The sequence below is a fragment of the Nansenia antarctica genome, assembly GCF_963989245.1.
Source record: "Nansenia antarctica genome assembly, chromosome: 16".
Taxonomy (NCBI): Eukaryota; Metazoa; Chordata; class Actinopteri; order Argentiniformes; family Microstomatidae; genus Nansenia; species Nansenia antarctica.
The window spans coordinates 23,374,300-23,391,154 of record NC_137686.1 but is presented as its reverse complement, the minus strand read 5'-3'; the positions used below and the strand labels follow the sequence as shown (position 1 = coordinate 23,391,154).

At 44.3% G+C, this 16,855-nt stretch overlaps 2 protein-coding genes across 5 annotated transcripts in view; both read right to left on the bottom strand.

The window, feature by feature from the left end:
- Positions 1–849: 849 nt before the first annotated feature.
- LOC308171400 (insulin-like growth factor-binding protein 1) lies at positions 850–2,929 on the bottom strand. 2 transcript variants are annotated; one of them, XM_080546242.1, is made up of 4 exons: positions 2,483–2,929; positions 2,038–2,186; positions 1,440–1,568; positions 850–1,253 (listed from the first exon to the last, which is right to left on the bottom strand). In XM_080546242.1, the coding sequence occupies exons 1-4, from the start codon at positions 2,829–2,831 to the stop codon at positions 1,128–1,130; spliced, it is 753 nt and encodes a 250-aa protein (XP_080402368.1). In that variant the 5' UTR covers positions 2,832–2,929; the 3' UTR covers positions 850–1,127. The 2 variants fall into 2 exon arrangements, with proteins under 2 accessions (XP_080402368.1, XP_080402369.1); XM_080546243.1 differs by having other exon boundaries at positions 2,038–2,183.
- An 8,698-nt stretch (positions 2,930–11,627) lies between these two features.
- The window catches only part of LOC308171442 (adenylate cyclase type 1-like), a gene marked incomplete at its 5' end in the record, with an annotated part of 47,484 nt that continues 42,256 nt past the window's right edge, over positions 11,628–16,855 (bottom strand). For 2 of the 3 annotated variants that reach the window (XM_080546288.1, XM_080546289.1), the window contains 5 exons: positions 11,628–14,230; positions 14,406–14,530; positions 16,078–16,192; positions 16,437–16,535; positions 16,695–16,841. In XM_080546288.1, coding sequence (XP_080402414.1) covers positions 13,796–14,230; positions 14,406–14,530; positions 16,078–16,192; positions 16,437–16,535; positions 16,695–16,841 — 921 coding nt within the window. In that variant the 3' untranslated portion in view covers positions 11,628–13,795. Of the gene's footprint in view, positions 14,231–14,405; positions 14,531–16,077; positions 16,193–16,417; positions 16,536–16,694; positions 16,842–16,855 lie in introns of all 3 variants that reach the window. The other variant, XM_080546290.1, reaches the window with a different exon arrangement.

Sequence of the window (16,855 nt, the reverse complement as noted above, 5' to 3'; positions counted from 1 at the left end):
CAAAACAATAGAGATAACCACCTCCGTTCAGACCGCTAACAATGACCTGACACGAGGAGGTGGTGCTGTATGCAGAGAGCGTATGGAGAAGCGCCCCAGTGAACTTCTGCAAAATAAAATAAAAAAAGCAACCTGCAGAGACCGGTAGAGGTAGATGCATGCAGAAATAAGAGAGAGAGAAAAAAAAAAAAGGGGGTAGAAAACACCCAAAACCCGACATTGGCTTGGATGAGTCCTGATATGTTTGTGCCTAGCCACTGTATGTATGCTTGTGGCACTTTAAGTATTTCCCCGATACCCATTGAGGAAGAGTCAATGAGAATACATTCCGACACTGTCAACATGTTGAATGAATGAGCGACTGTGTTGTTTTCCGGCGCAGCGCAGAGCAGGTCCGACGTTTTTGAATGAATAAAAAAGAAAGTCGAGATGCTGAGGACCCTGAGCGGGGTTTGGCAGAGGCCAGAGACCTGTGGTCTTTAGCGATGGAGTTATTTAGTACAGAAACACAAATGTATACAGTGTTAGCCCTATTTACAATCAAAAAATAGGCAAACATATAAATAATCTAAAAATTACAAACGGTTCATACTAGTAAGACACATACACATTTGGAATAAATAAGGCTTGATGATACGTACGTCATGTAAATAAATTAAGAGTAATTTCTCTTTTTCGGAAATAAAACTTTTATGTTGTGTGTTTATGTGAATGAGTGCGTATTTTGTATGTGTCTGTAAAAGAAACTCAGTATATAGGGTGGATGTGTCTAGGGTTTGCGGATACCACCTATATGTGTGTTTAGTGGTGTTCAAGTTGAGTAAAAGAGATGCAGTATATGTACACCTGTGTGCGTGTGCGTGTGTGTGTGTGTGTGTGTGATTCTGTGTCTGTGTGTGTGTGTGTGTGTGTGTGTGTGTGTGTGTGTGATTCTGTGTCTGTGTGTGTGTGTGTGTGTGTGTGTGTGTGTGTGATTCTGTGTGTGTGTGTGTGATTCTGTGTCTGTGTGTGTGTGTGTGTGTGTGTGTGATTCTGTGTGTGTGTGTGTGTGTGTGTGTGTGTGTGTGTGTGTCTGTGTGTGTGTGTGTGTGTGTCTGTGTGTGCCCATGTTCATGTGTGCCCATGATTTAGTGAGTTAGCTCCTGCTGGCACTCTGAGTCCCCTAATAAGTCATTTGATCCCGGGATCTTCTTCCCATTCCAGGCGGAAACACACCAACAGCGAGCAGGTGGCCCCACTAGAGACGACTCGCACTAAAAGAGAAGGGGAGAGAGAGAGAGAGAGAGAGGGGTAGAGGACAACGTTAAGTACATGCATTAGCGTAATTGAACGCTTCCCTGCAACACCACTACCCCAAGTGAGGTAAGCTAATGTTACAGGCAAAGCTAATTGCTACATAAACCCCTTTCTCTGTTCAATAGCCGTGGTCGGCGCCTTACTTGCTTGGCCTTGTAGAAGCCGTGCTTGTCACAGTTGGGAAGGTAGAAGGTGGTGAACTTCTCTCCGAGTTTCTGCTGGGAGCTGGCAATCCTGTCGAGGGCGGCGTGCAGCTCGATGTGGCAGGGGCCCTAGGGAAGGAGAAGACAGTGAGCAATGAGTGGCCCGATAAATTACATACACAAGACGGACACAGAATATACAGGACATGGGTATAAAACGTCCTGACTAAAAACAGATTCGGTCATAGTATGTGAACGCAAATGTGTCCACGAGGAAGGGAAGCACGTATCACTTCAAGACATCTGCTTGTTGTTAGGGATTTTTGGAAATAGGCAACAGGTCCCTCTAGTGGCTGGGAGGTAAACTGTTTAAGACTACGTTTGAAAGTGCTGAAGACCTCAGTGTTACTGTAACTTTAAGTCTGAAGACCTTTGCCAGGCCATCATTGCTAATAATAATTTGTTTGGAATTGGCCAGCTTGATTAAATCAAGATCCTACCCAACTACAACTATATAGTGTTATGTCCAGCCTAACCCAAAATGTACTGTTTTCTCCTACCTAACTGTAATGGTGATGTTTTATGTTTTTCTCCGTACCTGTTCCACCAGTTTCTTGCGGATGGCGTTCACCTTGGCCTTGATGCTCTCCTGAGCCTCGGCGGCGTCGCGGGGGTCGGAGGGCGTGTTGGTGTGGAGGCCCAGGATGTAATGCAGAGAGCTCTGGTCAGGCGCTCCATCCGCCTCTTCTGAAAAAAAAGAAAAGAAGGTGAATATACTGTAGCTATCATGATTTACATGGATTCAAATGCTACATTTTTGTAAATTACAACAAGTGGAATTGTGTATGGATCTCCTTCAAGTACTATGTTCTATTTGTATTTTTGAATAAAAATAAATAACATTTAAAAAAAAGTGTTCATGTTCAGAAAATGACTAAATGTATGTATGAATACAATAATGAACAAATGAAGGAAGAAAGGAACATAGGAAACGTGAATCTAAAAGACAACGCTGAAACAGTGAGTCAGTGAACGTGACTCACCTTGTCCCTCGTCCTCGGTGCAGACGGCCTGTCCCCTGGTGAGCGAGTGGAGAGGTCTGGGGTCCCCGGGTCTAGGGGTGCACCTCAAACCTTCCGCGCAGTGGGCCGTGTACACCCCGCAGGACGCCCCCTTCTCCAGGGCGCAGGCCAGACAGCAGCCGCAACCCGGTTCCCTCAGCACCTGTCTGCAGTCCGGGGAGATGGCGGGACACTGGTCCAGCTTCTCCTGGGTACAGGGGGCACAGCGGATAGGCTCCGGCCCCACCACGGGGGACGACATCGCCACCGCCAAAAAGGCCAAAACGACCAACGCCGCCACCAATGTAAACTTCTGATATAATCCAGACATCTCCAGTCTTCAGGTTCAGATTTCTTTGTGAGCGATTCAATTTCTTCTCGAGCTTCTTTCTGACAAGCACACTAACTGGCAGTATAGGTAGGATGTAGGTTTCCTCTCAGCTGATATCCAAGGAGAGAGTCTGGCGGTATTTATACAGCATTATGACCTTCCAGAACAGTTAATGTTTTACGACTTGACGTGACTTCAGATATTAAATATTTTTCACCGAGCAGCTGTAGGGGGGTGGGATGACCTCTAATCGGAGTGCGTATGTGTGGGCTGGAGTTCACTCGATCTGCTGTCAATATTTACTGAACCTGGTGAATGTACATCCCTGCAACAACAACAACCTCGATCCTTTGTGTTGCTGACGACTTGGAGTTCATCTTTACTTGTAGGTCTATCCCATAATCCACACAATAATTAAGATAATAAGACATCAACCAATTAAGATATCCAAAGACATGTATTGACAACTCTTGAATGTTTGGGACTGAAGTACATTCCATTAGGATTTCTTCCCACTGATCTACACAGCGTACTGGACACTTTCAAAGTGAAATAATAATAATACAATTATTATTTATTACATAAATAATAAAAGATTCATTAGTTTCATAAACATATAATGCTTTGATCCCTTGGACACTTTCAAAGTGAAATAATAATAATAAAATTATTATTTAGTACATAAATAATAAAAGATTCATTAGTTTCATAAACATATAATGCTTTGATCCCTTCGGTGAAGGTCCTTCCTCATATCTGTTGATCAGTCGAGCAAACAAGACTATTCCCCCTACAGTAGGTGTTGCGTAACCATTGTCATGTGGATTTGGCAGATGTGCCTCTGCTGGAATCATAACATGTTTGTCTGGAGAATCCTCCCAGTAATTGGTCATTTCCCAGTGTAGTATTACTACAAGTCACACTTGTCACACGACGGTAAACATTGGACAACACCCTCCCACATCTCGCAAGCTCTCTATTTACGCCGTATCAAATCAGCCCTAGCCCCCATAAGCAATTGTGTAGATCTGAGAGGATCTAGGGGCAACAACTCCACCTTGTCCTCTCATAGGCCAAGTGGGACTTTCGAGCCTATTGCTCCTGCCTACCCAAACCTCTCAGGGACCCCTGTTATTCCTCTCACCCTCCTTATTCCTGGATTGTGACTGAAAAAGTGGCCAGTGTTTGTGACTACCTCCATCTCTCTCTCTCTCGTGCGTCCGAGGAATCTCCTGCTCGCTAAGCACAGCTTAATTCCTCTCTCTCTCTCTCTCTCTCTCTCTCTCTCTCTCTCTCTCTCTCTCTCTCTCTCTCTCTCTCTCTCTCTCTCTCTCTCTCTCTCTCTCTCTCTCTCTCTCTCTCTCGACTTATGCCTGTCTGATGCTGTTGTGGGGTAATTTCTCTCTTTAGATTATTAGCTTTAGAACCTTTCATAGTGTTGTATCATTGACGATGATGAGGTAGTTTTGATTCGAAGTTGAATATAGTACATAGTAGTATATATATAGTATTTCTGATAAAATGTGATGAACAAACACAATTGGGGCATGGCTTTCTAAATCTTTATTTGGGAGCTATACCCTCTAGCCGAGATAGCATTTATGTCGAGATAGCATTTATGTTGCTCACCACATGGAAATCAATGGCTCCATGAGCATTAGCATGTCACAAAGGTTGCACTCCAGGTCCCCTATATTGGAGTTGCACCCCATGCAGGACAACAGCTCTCACTACACCTGGATAAGAGCTTAGCATCTCAGGAACCACATCAACATGATACAGGGACTGGCTGATCTTCTGCGCAGCTTGACTGCCATGTTGATGACCTGGAACACAACCAGGCAGGCCCGACAGTAGGGAACCTACTCGATAACCAGCTCGAATGTGGTAGCCTCCTCGATGTTGTGCATCAGATTCACCAGCCATTCTGGGACAGCCTCGACCTAGGGAAGTATAGTCAGTGAATCAGATCAATTTTAGTGCACATAGTTTGTCCAGACCACAATGACTTTAGCTTGGCTCCATGTTCTCTAGAGAGTCTAGACCAATGTGCTTTGGCCAACTCTGACCATTGTTGTCATACCTCGTGACACTGATAAATCGCCAAATTTGTCACACCATGACAATGGAAGTCATGGAAGCTGTCACACCGTGACAATCGATGACAGTCGTAGAAGTGGTCACGCGACAAGAGTGATAGCCATAGTCGTCGGCTAAAGCACAGATATTTGGAGTCAGCCTACATCGCCTTTGTTTTTCATATGTACAGACTGCAGTGAGCACCTGTCTGTGTCCGCTTCCTCTTCCTCTTCCTCTCCCTCTTCCTCTCCTCTTCTGTGATGGCGGCGTCGGCGTCCCCTCTGGGGAGAGCCTCATCCTTTTACGAGGTGTCTGCTTCGGCTGCCCCTCATCCTCCCTAAATAGCTTGGGTGGATTGAAATACATCCACTTACTTTTTTTTTTGTGATCAACTTATTTTTTTTTAAACAACTCGACAACAAGACAGGTACATTATAAACAATAACGACACATACAACACGGCACAGTAAAATAAAACACAACGAAATTAAAATGACGACCTCCCACACCCCCCCACCCCCCACCCGGGATCCAGGCTATCCGCTACATCAAGTGGTTATTACTAAGCTTTTGAGGCTCAACGAAATTGAGTTCCACATCTCCAGTATTGGCTGTTTTGCCCCGTGCATCCGGGCTGTTGATAGCTCTAAGTAGACTATGTCTAGGTAAGTTAGGACCCAGACTCTCCGAGAAAGTGTATGGGGAGGCTTCCAATAAATCCACTTACGTATGTTTTTAAAAACTTGTCAATTGATGGAATCACCGGCACACCTGTGTTCAAATAGTATTTGTTCTCTTTCAAAACACTTTGAGCAGTCGATCTGATGTTCCAGATGGGAGGGGCTTGCTTGCACCAGACATGCTCAAATCAAGCACACCTTTGAAAGAAAATAGATACTACCCAGGTTTGATGTCTGAACTGGCTACTAACCTCTTCCCAACCTCCATCCTCTTCCTCCATCACCCCCTCGGGTTCTGCTCTCTTCTCCCTAGGAGGGGTGCACCCTGACGGGAAGACGTCATCCTCAAGGTCCCCTGTAGTCTCCGGCGTAGTTGGATGTGGCACAAATCGGACCTATTTTATAGCGATAGGATACACATACTTCAGAAAGTAGAAATACTGAAAGAAAGTTCTGTCCATGAGGTCTGGTACAACAAAGATGGCCACCGGTCCACTCATCAAGGACCGTTGATTTGAAGAGGAACGTCTGTTCAATGAATTAACCAACTCTATGATGGTATCTATGGGGACATCCATGATTCACTCCATGATCCTACCCATTCACGTGAATCCTACCTCGGCACTTTGACTACGTCGGCCACGGCCAGACCGTGACACTTTTAGTTGGGGCTCTTCCTCTTCATCCTCCTCCTCTTCCTCTTCCTCCTTTATTGATTTGAATGGGAATGTATGTTCTAATGTGAGTTCTACGGTACAGTACATCAGGGGAGGCTCGTGAAGGTAGAAATCGGAGGATGGGCTCATTGGAATGCATGGAATGGAATCAGGAACAGTATCAGACACATGTCTGATACCATTCTTCACCCGTGTTTGATATACCATTCCTCCTTCCATCCCAATGAGCCTGTCCTCCGATTCCTACCTCCACTGCAGTACATATGTATCGGTTTTGGCATTCGTACTTCACTCCAGACCCACTTCACTCATTCACATGAATCCTACCTGGACACTACCACTCTGCTCCAGTGAACGAGATCGTCGGCCAGACCGTGACACTTTTAGCTGGGGCTCTTCCTCTTCCTCTTCCTCCTGCTCCTCCTCTCCTTCTTCATCCTCTTCCTCCTCCTCCTCCTCCTCTTCCTCCTTAATTGATTTGAACGGGAATGTATGTTCTAATGTGAGTTCTAATATTATGATGGTACAGTAATCAGGGGAGGCATTTCGTGGACGTAGAAATCGGAGGATGGGCTCATTGTAACGCATAGCATCAGGAATGGTATCTAAAGCCCTATTCGGACAGGATTAGTATTATCCGGGGACCTATGGTAATTTGTAATAATTACGGAGGTCATCTGTGTTCTTATAATCCTGTGCGACCTGCGATTATCACGTCCTGTAATACTTATCCAGCATGAATCGACATGTCAGTGATTTGGGGTGACATTGTTTTCTCCCGCCCCTTTTTTTCTGCCACGTGTTCGAGAACTAACCCATGCCTGTTACGCTTGTTGTTCATGAAGCGGATGTTACGCAGAGCCATGACATCATATCCGGGGGAATGTCAGTAAATTCAAGTAAAATACAGACTTTGCTGATGCACCACACGAAACATAGACATCGGGGGGGTAATTTCTCAATTCCACGAGGTCCCCAGGTAATACTAATCCTGTCCGAATAGGGCTAAACACATGTCTGATACCATTCTTCACTCGTGTTTAATACACCATTCCTCCTTCCATTCCAATGAGCCTATCCTCCGCTTTTCTACCTCCATTGTGGTACATACAGTACTGTAGATTCAGCATCCATACTTCACTCCAGACCCACTTCACTCATTCACATGATTCCTACCTGGACACTACCACTCTGCTCCAGTGAACGGGATCGACGGCCAGGCCGTGACACTTTTAGCAGGGGCTCTTCCTCCTCCTCTTCCTCTTCTTCCTCCTCCTCTTCCTCCTCCACTATGGTTTCCATCTGCTGATTCATCTTCAGTGTTTTGTTCAACCAGTGGTTTCAGTAAATCTAGTAGAGACCTGGGTCGAAAAGTATTTGAAACACATTTGTGTTTGCTTGACCCTGCCTGGAGTGGGAGGCAGCACTCAAGTTGAGGGGGGATGAAATAAAAAAAACTGTCAAAATCACCCCCTTCTAATACTGCCATCCACCCTTCCCATCCGTTATGTCATTTTGTCAATGAACGTGGTATTACTACTATTTCAACATTTAGTTTTGCGCATATTGAGTAAAATACTGTGGCCGAGGGGGCGCGCACACATGCAATGACATTTTTACCAAGTCACTGACACTGAAGACACTGACGCTGTGGGGATGCTAAAATTGTCCCCATATGATAAAATCCACCATCCCCCCTGATTTTCTTTTACAACTTGGAGTACTGGTGGTAGGTGGTCAAAAAAAAAGAACAAAAAAAAGAAAGACATCGTCCTTTTTCTAGCACGACGACTGCCAATGGCCCCTGGCCTGAGCACAGATTCCTTTTTCCTGCCATGACTGGTGGATAGATTCACTTACCTAGTCAAATGTATGTCTTGCAAGTCGCTCTGGAATAAGGTGTCTGCTAAATGCCAAAAATATAAATGTAATGTAAATAGTCAAATTGTTTTAAAATACTATTTCCACCCAGGTCTATTACGGGACACCAATCATTTGACCAAAGCTAGATTGTTGATAGAGTTAATGCTTCCTGGGGGGTATTCCCCCCTGTTCTGTTTAGAATGTGGTTAAGCTACAGTGAGTGGAAATACTTTAGTCGACAACAAACACTTACCTGTGATGTAGGCTATGGTGATGACTTGACCCTATATTGATTTCCCTCTAGGCTATACAGTATAAGTAACTTCAAGTAAGCTAGTGAAGTTCTTGTTGTGTATGCTGTCTGGTTACACACCAGTTTCTAATTATCTTGATTGTCAGGTGGGATTATAAAGTCCCTTTGCAGGTGTGTGGTCCGGGGGATGGGGATCCCAAATCTAGGATTGGGCCAAAGAAAGTAGATGGCAAACGGTTTGTGAAAGATTGAATGAAGGCACATTGTCCTTATCTTGAAACTAAATATGCACATTCAATAATAAAGTGCTGGACAGAAATATGGAATAAATTAGTTGTGGATTTTGTTTGTTTTTTACACTATACTTGCCTGTCATTACAGCAGTGTATGAAGTGAGGTGAAACATTGAACATTGATAAAACAGAATGTTTAATGTAGAAAAGACATACAGAAAAGACACGATTCATTTATTCAATATGACAGGGGAGTGATCTACGTCTACGATGTACTCAGTGGCGATTCTAGAGATTTATACATGGGGTGGCAAGCAGATATTTTAGCGTGGCCATAATTTGTGGCCATCTTAATATGTGATTAATATTTATGTATATTTATCATCCCTTATTGCCTGTTCTACATATAGAACTAGTGTGCATGTGTACAGGTTTCTCTCTTATCCAGTAAATTATTACAAAGACATAGGTTTGTAGGAGTTTTTTTTTTTTTTTTTAACCCTAACCCACATTTTATTATCTCTTTCATTCGGAGACAATAAACAAGGAACATGAATAACGTGTGCTGAACTTGATCGTCAGAACAAACATAATAAGAATGAGAGGTTTCATGTCCAAGCAAGCCCTTGAACTCATCCATGCATTTGTTTCGAGTAGACTTGATTATTGTAATGAATTAATTCATAGTTAACTATACTAACTCTAACGTTAGCTAAACAGTGAGTAAAAGCTGTATCTGTGTAGCTAACGATAGCTAGCGAGCTAAATAGCTAGCGAACTTAGCTAAGTGGTAAACAGCTGAACTGCAAAAACGTATTCGCTTCATAACTCGACAAATAACGTTACACTGATGAACAAAACATTCATTCATTTACTAAACATATCCATTAGGTAATGAATTCTAAACGTAATAACATAATTAGTTAAAAGCACATTTAACATTACCTGAACAGGCTCCACGAGACTGACAGCTCAGCGGGCAAACTCAAATCTGTCACGTGACCCAGGGTGCAACCATTCAGGACGGAGGGGTGGAACACTGAGTTTATTTTTCAAACTTGAGAATTTGAGGATTTTACACTGAATTCTGATAAAAATAATAATAATAAAGATCCAATAATAATAATAATAATAATAATAATAATAATACAACAAATGATATCAGTTGGTCTGTGTAACTGGGGTGGCAAGTAGGGTGGCAGGACGTTTTTCAAGGGTGGCAGCTGCCACCCTTTGCCACCGTGGTAGCTTCGCCACTGGATGTACTCTGTCTGAACATTCTGGCAACCTCCTGAATAGTCACCTGGTCAAATAACTGGTGATTTTACGTTGGAGTCACTATCTTGTTTTCTATTTAACTGTTTGATTAAACTCTCGAATGTTTGTGCGTGTCTGTCAGATGTTGGCCCTATTTGGCATGGACTCCTCTGGTAATGGATGATAGCAGGGAGGATTGTTTGTGTGTCTCCTCACTCATTCTTAATGAATCTTTTATTATTTATGATTATTATCATTTCACTTTGAAAGTGTCTAGTACGCTGTGTAGATCAGTGGGAAGAAATCCTAATGGAATGTACTTCAGTCCCAAAAGTTGAACATTTATGCAAGCACTGTATAATGGTTTGCAATGTGCAGCTCTTCGTCAACTCTGTTTTTGTCAGTCTTGTTTACATACGTACATGGTCATTCAGACGTGAGGTAGTGCCTCTGACCACAACATTGTGTTGCGTCTCCTGATTATAGCTCAGCACGTACCCGCAAATTTCCTTTGTTTGATATTGTGTCCTGACTAGGGAACACCATCACAACAGACTTGGTGAACTCGGGGAGTAGAGTTGAGCAAGCCAGGGACGTTGTTGACTTTGCTGTTTGACTTTACTGTTACCCTGAGCGAGTCGTCTCTGGCAAAACCACACGTCAACGATGGGATAACATTGGGCTTCCTGTTCCACTGTTGGAGCTTGGTGACATTCCATATCTGTGGAAAGACAGAGAGACTCGGGGCTCCGTCAACTTGACTTTGTCAGTGACACTTGGCTTCTACCGAAGTAGATCATGAAATGTTTTTGTTGTAATAGTGTCACGGGTCAGGAGTGCAAAAACAAACACATGATCACTCATGTGTGTGTGTGTGTGGTCACCGTGACAGTGCAGGGATGATTCAGCGAGGCATGGTGGGGGTCAAGGGGTCAGCTATCGACCGAGGGGAATTTGTTCGTAACCGAGGACAACATATTTGGAGTTAGAATGATTCGAATATCAATCCGAACTTGCTGATTTGCAGAATGTATTGACTTTTTTTTTTACATTCATGTTCATTGCACGTATACTGACTTTATATTCATTTACTTGCTTATACTCACCGTAATATGGCGGATACCGCTTGTTAAGTCGTGACGTGTTTCCGGGTCCAACGTTGGCTGAGGCGCTGTCTTCGAAATGCCGAAATAATAATAATAATTAATTATATTTATATAGCGCTTTTCCGAGGCTCAAAGACGCTGACAATATGGAGAAAACGGGAAAGTGCTGTGTCCCTTCTTGTATGAATAGATCCGAGTCTAAAAAACAATTAAACTGTCATTCTACCGCTGTAGTTCACAGGTACTCTGGTGCGGGGAATTTCTGGTTTGAACCCGGAAATGGCTAAACGTCACTTTTGACGTCAGACTTAACAAGCGGATACTGTCCCACCATGCACTGTCCATACATTTATGGCCTTTGCACTATGCACTGTGTTTCGTTGTCTTTCTACTCGTACTCTGTTGTCCATGACAACAAAGTTGAATCTAATCTAATCTAATCTTAAATCCTATCCTCTTTGATTTCAGGAATCCGTTTTTTGAAAAAACAACCAACCGCTTATGAAAGGATCATCGCGGGGCCATGACTCAGCATTCCCGACGCCAGCATTCCCCAACTCCAGAGGAGTCTAGGCTCAAATCCCACATTCCGCACAAATCACATCCATCCAAAACTCTTTGATAGTCAAGTCTTTAATTTAATTTTGTACACCAATAATGTATTTATTACAAAATCTTAGGTTACCCAACTTTACACTGTACAAGATACACCATAGTAGTATACAGCTGTAGGCTATTTACAAAAGAACCGTCTGCATATCAAAGTGATAAGCTAAAAAGGCAGGTTTCAATCACTGTAAGCTTTATAAGTAAGGCAAAAAACTTGAAGTTGACGTACTGTACCGGTATTTAAATTTTTGCAGATCAAGTGAAATTGATTATCTAATGGTCAGGTTTGATAATCTAGACAGTGGATAGTGGTAACACTGTGATTATAGACCTACTAAAGAGGTATTTGCAGAAAAACAGAAAATTGTTCATAAAGGTTGACCTTAATATGCCTGTCTGAGTAGCCAAACTAATTAAGTAACTTTTTATTTGTGCATGGTTTTCTAAAGTACTCTACTACTGTAAAGCACTAGATTCACTCGGTCTCAATGTTATTGTAGCTCGTGTGCATCTGTCTACAGTATGTGCTAGAATGTGTGTGTGTGTGTGTGTGTGTGTGTGTGTGTGTGTGTGTGTGTGTGTGTGTGTGTGCATGTGTGTGTGTGTACGTATGCGTGTGTGAGTGTGTGTGTGCGTGCGTGTGTGTGTGTGTGTGTGTGTGTGTGTAAAAGATGCTGTATGTGTCTATACAGCTTTGTGACTACTCCAGGTTTGGCATTAACCAGAGATCTATAGCAGCTTGTGCATGACGTCCAACCCAGAATAGGGCATTGCTCGGCGGGTCAGCGAATGTTCCTTGTACCCTCATGCCTCCCGTCACCTTCCATATCGACCTCAACTTTCTCTTCAAAGCCTTGTATATCCAACACAGGCCGACACACACACACACCCACCCACACATAACCCTTATCAGCAATGGATGAATAACAAGCGTTGGTCAATACGAGAGTCCGTCAAGGTCATGGATGCAAACACAATTACGTCTGTGTCGCTCGCAGTGGCCTATATAACTGTATATGAGCCAAAAAACACGTTCCATTTCTTCTATGATGTGGCTTAACATAACCCGTCGTTTTCGTCGTTTGTCTTCTAAAACACAGGCTTGAGTGACATACGTTCGTGTGCATCCATGACACTTGAAAGAAACCGCGTACAGTGAACCACACACCCTGAGGATAAACAAGAAGAAAGTCTTTTTTTTTTTATTCCGGGTGCAAAAAAACGATGAGGGTTTTGTCTCCTGGTCGACGATCTGATCCTTAAAAAAAAGCCGGAGACCTTGATACTTAACTGGCAGTTCTGACAACCGCTCTGGGGAGACGATGTACTCAAAACACAAGTGAACTCATTGCTTTGGTTTTCACCCCGACTGGGCTCCAGTCGATCCTTCATAACAGTGTTAGCTCTAACAGCCCATGCAACTACATGATACGTCTTAAAAGCCTTTCCCAGAGCCCAGAAAAAATCTTGGAAGTGTACGTATAAAAAAAAGTATTTGTGCTATTATTTCAAAGTTTTGAACACGCACATGCATACACGCACACGAATACACACATGCATGCGTACACACAGACAAAAGTGTATGTGGAAACGATATGACTTTTTTTTACACCGTGAAGGATGAAATGTATCCTTGGCATTATTCGGAAAAAAAGACATACGAAAGCAATACCGTGCTCCAAGTCTTATAGTCAATAATACTGGATTGTGCCTTTTTCCCCTCTTCTAGGACTGTGCACGTACAGAGGGAAGACACACACACACACACTCACTCACTCACTCACTCACTCACTCACTCACTCACACACACTAGTCGTCTTCCACTCTCATACTGCTGCTTTATGTTGACACGTTGAAGTGACACCCCCATCCTGGTTCATGGGTCTTTCAGATTTGTAGTTCCAAAAGAGGCTATCCACTAGCCACCACTCATACCAACCCACACATACAGTAGAAACAGTACATCTTGCACTGTATTCTAGATGTGACCAATCGTTGGTGTGATTGTCCAGACTTGACCATCGGTAAGGAGCCGGCGAGCTCCCACGAATGAGCGCCTCTCTGTTGCGGGATGGGCTGTACCATTATCCAACAATCCGTGGGGGGGATGGGTGGGGCGTGGGGCAGTCCGACCATATATGATAGCCCCTCTCACTTGGGAGATTACAGTGCTTATTAATTTCACTCTCCTCCTCCTCCTCCTCCTCCTACACTGCCACTCCTTCGTCCTCCGTCTCCTCCTCTTCCTCCTGAGCCAGGACGGGCACGCGGGGGGACGGGGGGGCCAGGCGTGCCGTCGACGCCGTCGACGACGACGCCAACGCCGGGCTGGCGACGCTGCTGCTGCTGCTGTTGACGCTGTTGGCGACGGTAGCCATGACGACGGAGCTGATGCCCACCTTGGCCACCAACGAGGAGGCGCTGCCCGGCTTGGCCTTCACGCTGCTGGCGCGGCCGCACGAATGCGCCCGGCGCTCCAGGCTGGCGGAGCGTGCCACGGAGGAGAGGTGGGCCGTGCCCACGCTCTGGACCTTGCCCTCCAGGAAGTAGGTGAGCATCTCGCCCTTGCCCTTCACGCTCACCTTGCCGCGGCACACCAGGTCGTAGTTGCGGCACAGCGTGCGGTACACGTCCTCCGTCACCTGAGACAGGAAGGAGAGACGGGGGGGGGGGGGAGGTTAAGAGAGATGGGGGGAGGAGAGAGAGAGGCAGGGGAGAGAGGGGGAGGAGGTTAAGAGAGATGGGGGGAGGAGAGAGAGAGGCAGGAGAGAGGGGGGGAGGGACGTATGAAGTAGTTCTAATAATAATAATAAATACCTGGATCTTGCCAGGGACTCCGGTGCTGTCCATGCGGCTGGCCACGTTGACCGTGTTCCCCCAGATGTCGTACTGCGGCCTCCTGGCCCCGATCACCCCGGCCACCACCGGACCCACGTTGATACCTGCAGGGGACCCAGGAACACCACACTCACAGTCACTCACTCATCATACTTCACAGGCCATCTTCTCAACATACTTGTTTTACCACTTACCTCCGTTTTGTTTTACCGTCACTTACGACAGTGTGTTTAACACCAGCTTTAATTGTATGCCTATGTACAGCAGTGCTCAAGGTTTAATCTCACCTGCTAGCTAGCTCTAGCAGAAGCCTTACGTTTCACAACACACTATACACACACATACTAGGATGAAGGGACATGCTGTCAGAGTGGAGTACAGTCAAACACGGTATATTGTTTTGCCCAGGAAAACAAAAGTGCACATGCTTTATTTATAGACGATATCAATATGCTGATCAATATTTACACAGCTTTGTTATTAGGCTGATGTGATATTTTCATTCATATAGACTATCAATGTGTAGCTGAATGTATAACAGAATTGGTTTTCCACACAATAAATGTAGGTTCTTTCTGCTGATACTGTCAGACTGACACTGATCTGTGGATTCTCGCAATGCACTCATAAACATGCTCTCTGCTGTGAGAAATGTGGTGATAGTTCAACATACGGCTTCACATCATCTGGGAAAACACAAACGGCTGTTATGAACTGAGGTGTGAGACACTGTAGCAACCAAATTTTATGTATTTCCACAAAATACCTGCTTCTAGATTCCTTCAAAACATCTTTGCTTGTTCAGTGGGTTTAGACACTTAAGCCAACTCAGCAAAGGCTCATATTACATAAGCCTGAAACAGACACATTCACAGCTGTCTGCTTTGAATTCATAACCATGTTATTAACCTGTCCTTTGTTGAACTAACTGCCAAGATCAAACATCCAAAATATAAAGTCGCCCAGGCTAATAACCTTTATTAAGGGGCCAGCACTTCATTGACATTCCATTTCCAAGTTGCATAAAAGTGAACATTTCTTGATCCTATATGTGCAGCCTCTGCTACTGTATTCAGCTTGGCATGAAACACTTAAGTTTGCAAAAAAAAAAAAAACACAACTGGGGCAAATTACAAGCTTTGATCCTCCCGCACGCAAACTAGATCTATTCCTATAGCTGTCTAGACGTAGTTAACTGATTTAAAGCACTTATCTGTGTTGCAAATGGGATAAATTGTTACCAGGGCGATCGTTTATACGCAGGCTGCTACCGAAACCTCTAGCCAAATAAAGTTACAGTTAAACAATTTAGCTGCCAAAATGCTAGCGACGTTGCAAGTGGCCAAGTTCTCCAAGCTTCGATGGTCCAGAAGATCCAGTTGGAGTCTACCCTATCATAGGACTTTAGTCCTGTGTCGTGGGACGAGCCCCTAAATTGTTAGGAACTGGCCTCCTGTCAGCCCTAAAAACGACCAAAAACGACTTTGTCTGACAGGAAATCATCAGGCTAACTAGGCTAGCATTCACAATCGTACATATACGCACGTGTTAACATGGAAATGAAATATGTCAGTGTGTATATATTTACAGTGTATGTATGCATTATTGTATACAGTATAATAACACTGCAGATGACCTCACGAACACTCACCGACTCTCAAGACAAAGTCGTTGTACGACTGGTAGTTGATTTCGTCCAGCACGTCAAACATCTCGATCGCGTAGTCTGCCACCGTGCTGAGATGATCTGATGTGGATTTCTTATCCTGTGAAGGGGACAGAAAAACCAAGACTTATTTGTTTATTCAATAATCATAGTCATTCATGGTCAACGTTAAGTATCTGTATCTTACATACACACACAGGAATATCAACAGACAGACACACACATGCTCACACAGACACACACCCACACATGCACACACACACACGTACACACACACACGTACACACGTACCCCCACACACGTACACACACACACACACACACACACACACAAGGGAACCTTGCCTTTGTTCCGATCGTGGGGACTAGACCCACAGCTGCCATGTAGGTGCTGCCAATGGTTTTAATCTTCTCAATGTCCTTATAGCATTCCTTATCCATGAGCTGAGATAAGGAAAAAAAAAACATAGCGAATGCATCCCGTGACACACACATGTGAGATAACACACTGCACGCTCATGAATGATTCATGTACACTGATGTTATATATACACAATGTTAATGGGATTCTTGCGCGGCCGTGCGAAAGGAAGAGAGCCTCACCTCGTCGAAGTCGGCGATGATCTCGTTGAGGAGCCGTAAGCACTCCACCCCCATGTTGTTGCCGTCCAGCTCGATGTAGAAGTCGTTGAAGTTGGGGATGGAAGCGAACAGCACTCCGACCTGGGCGTAGGACTGGTAGTAGAGATCCTGGAACAACAACA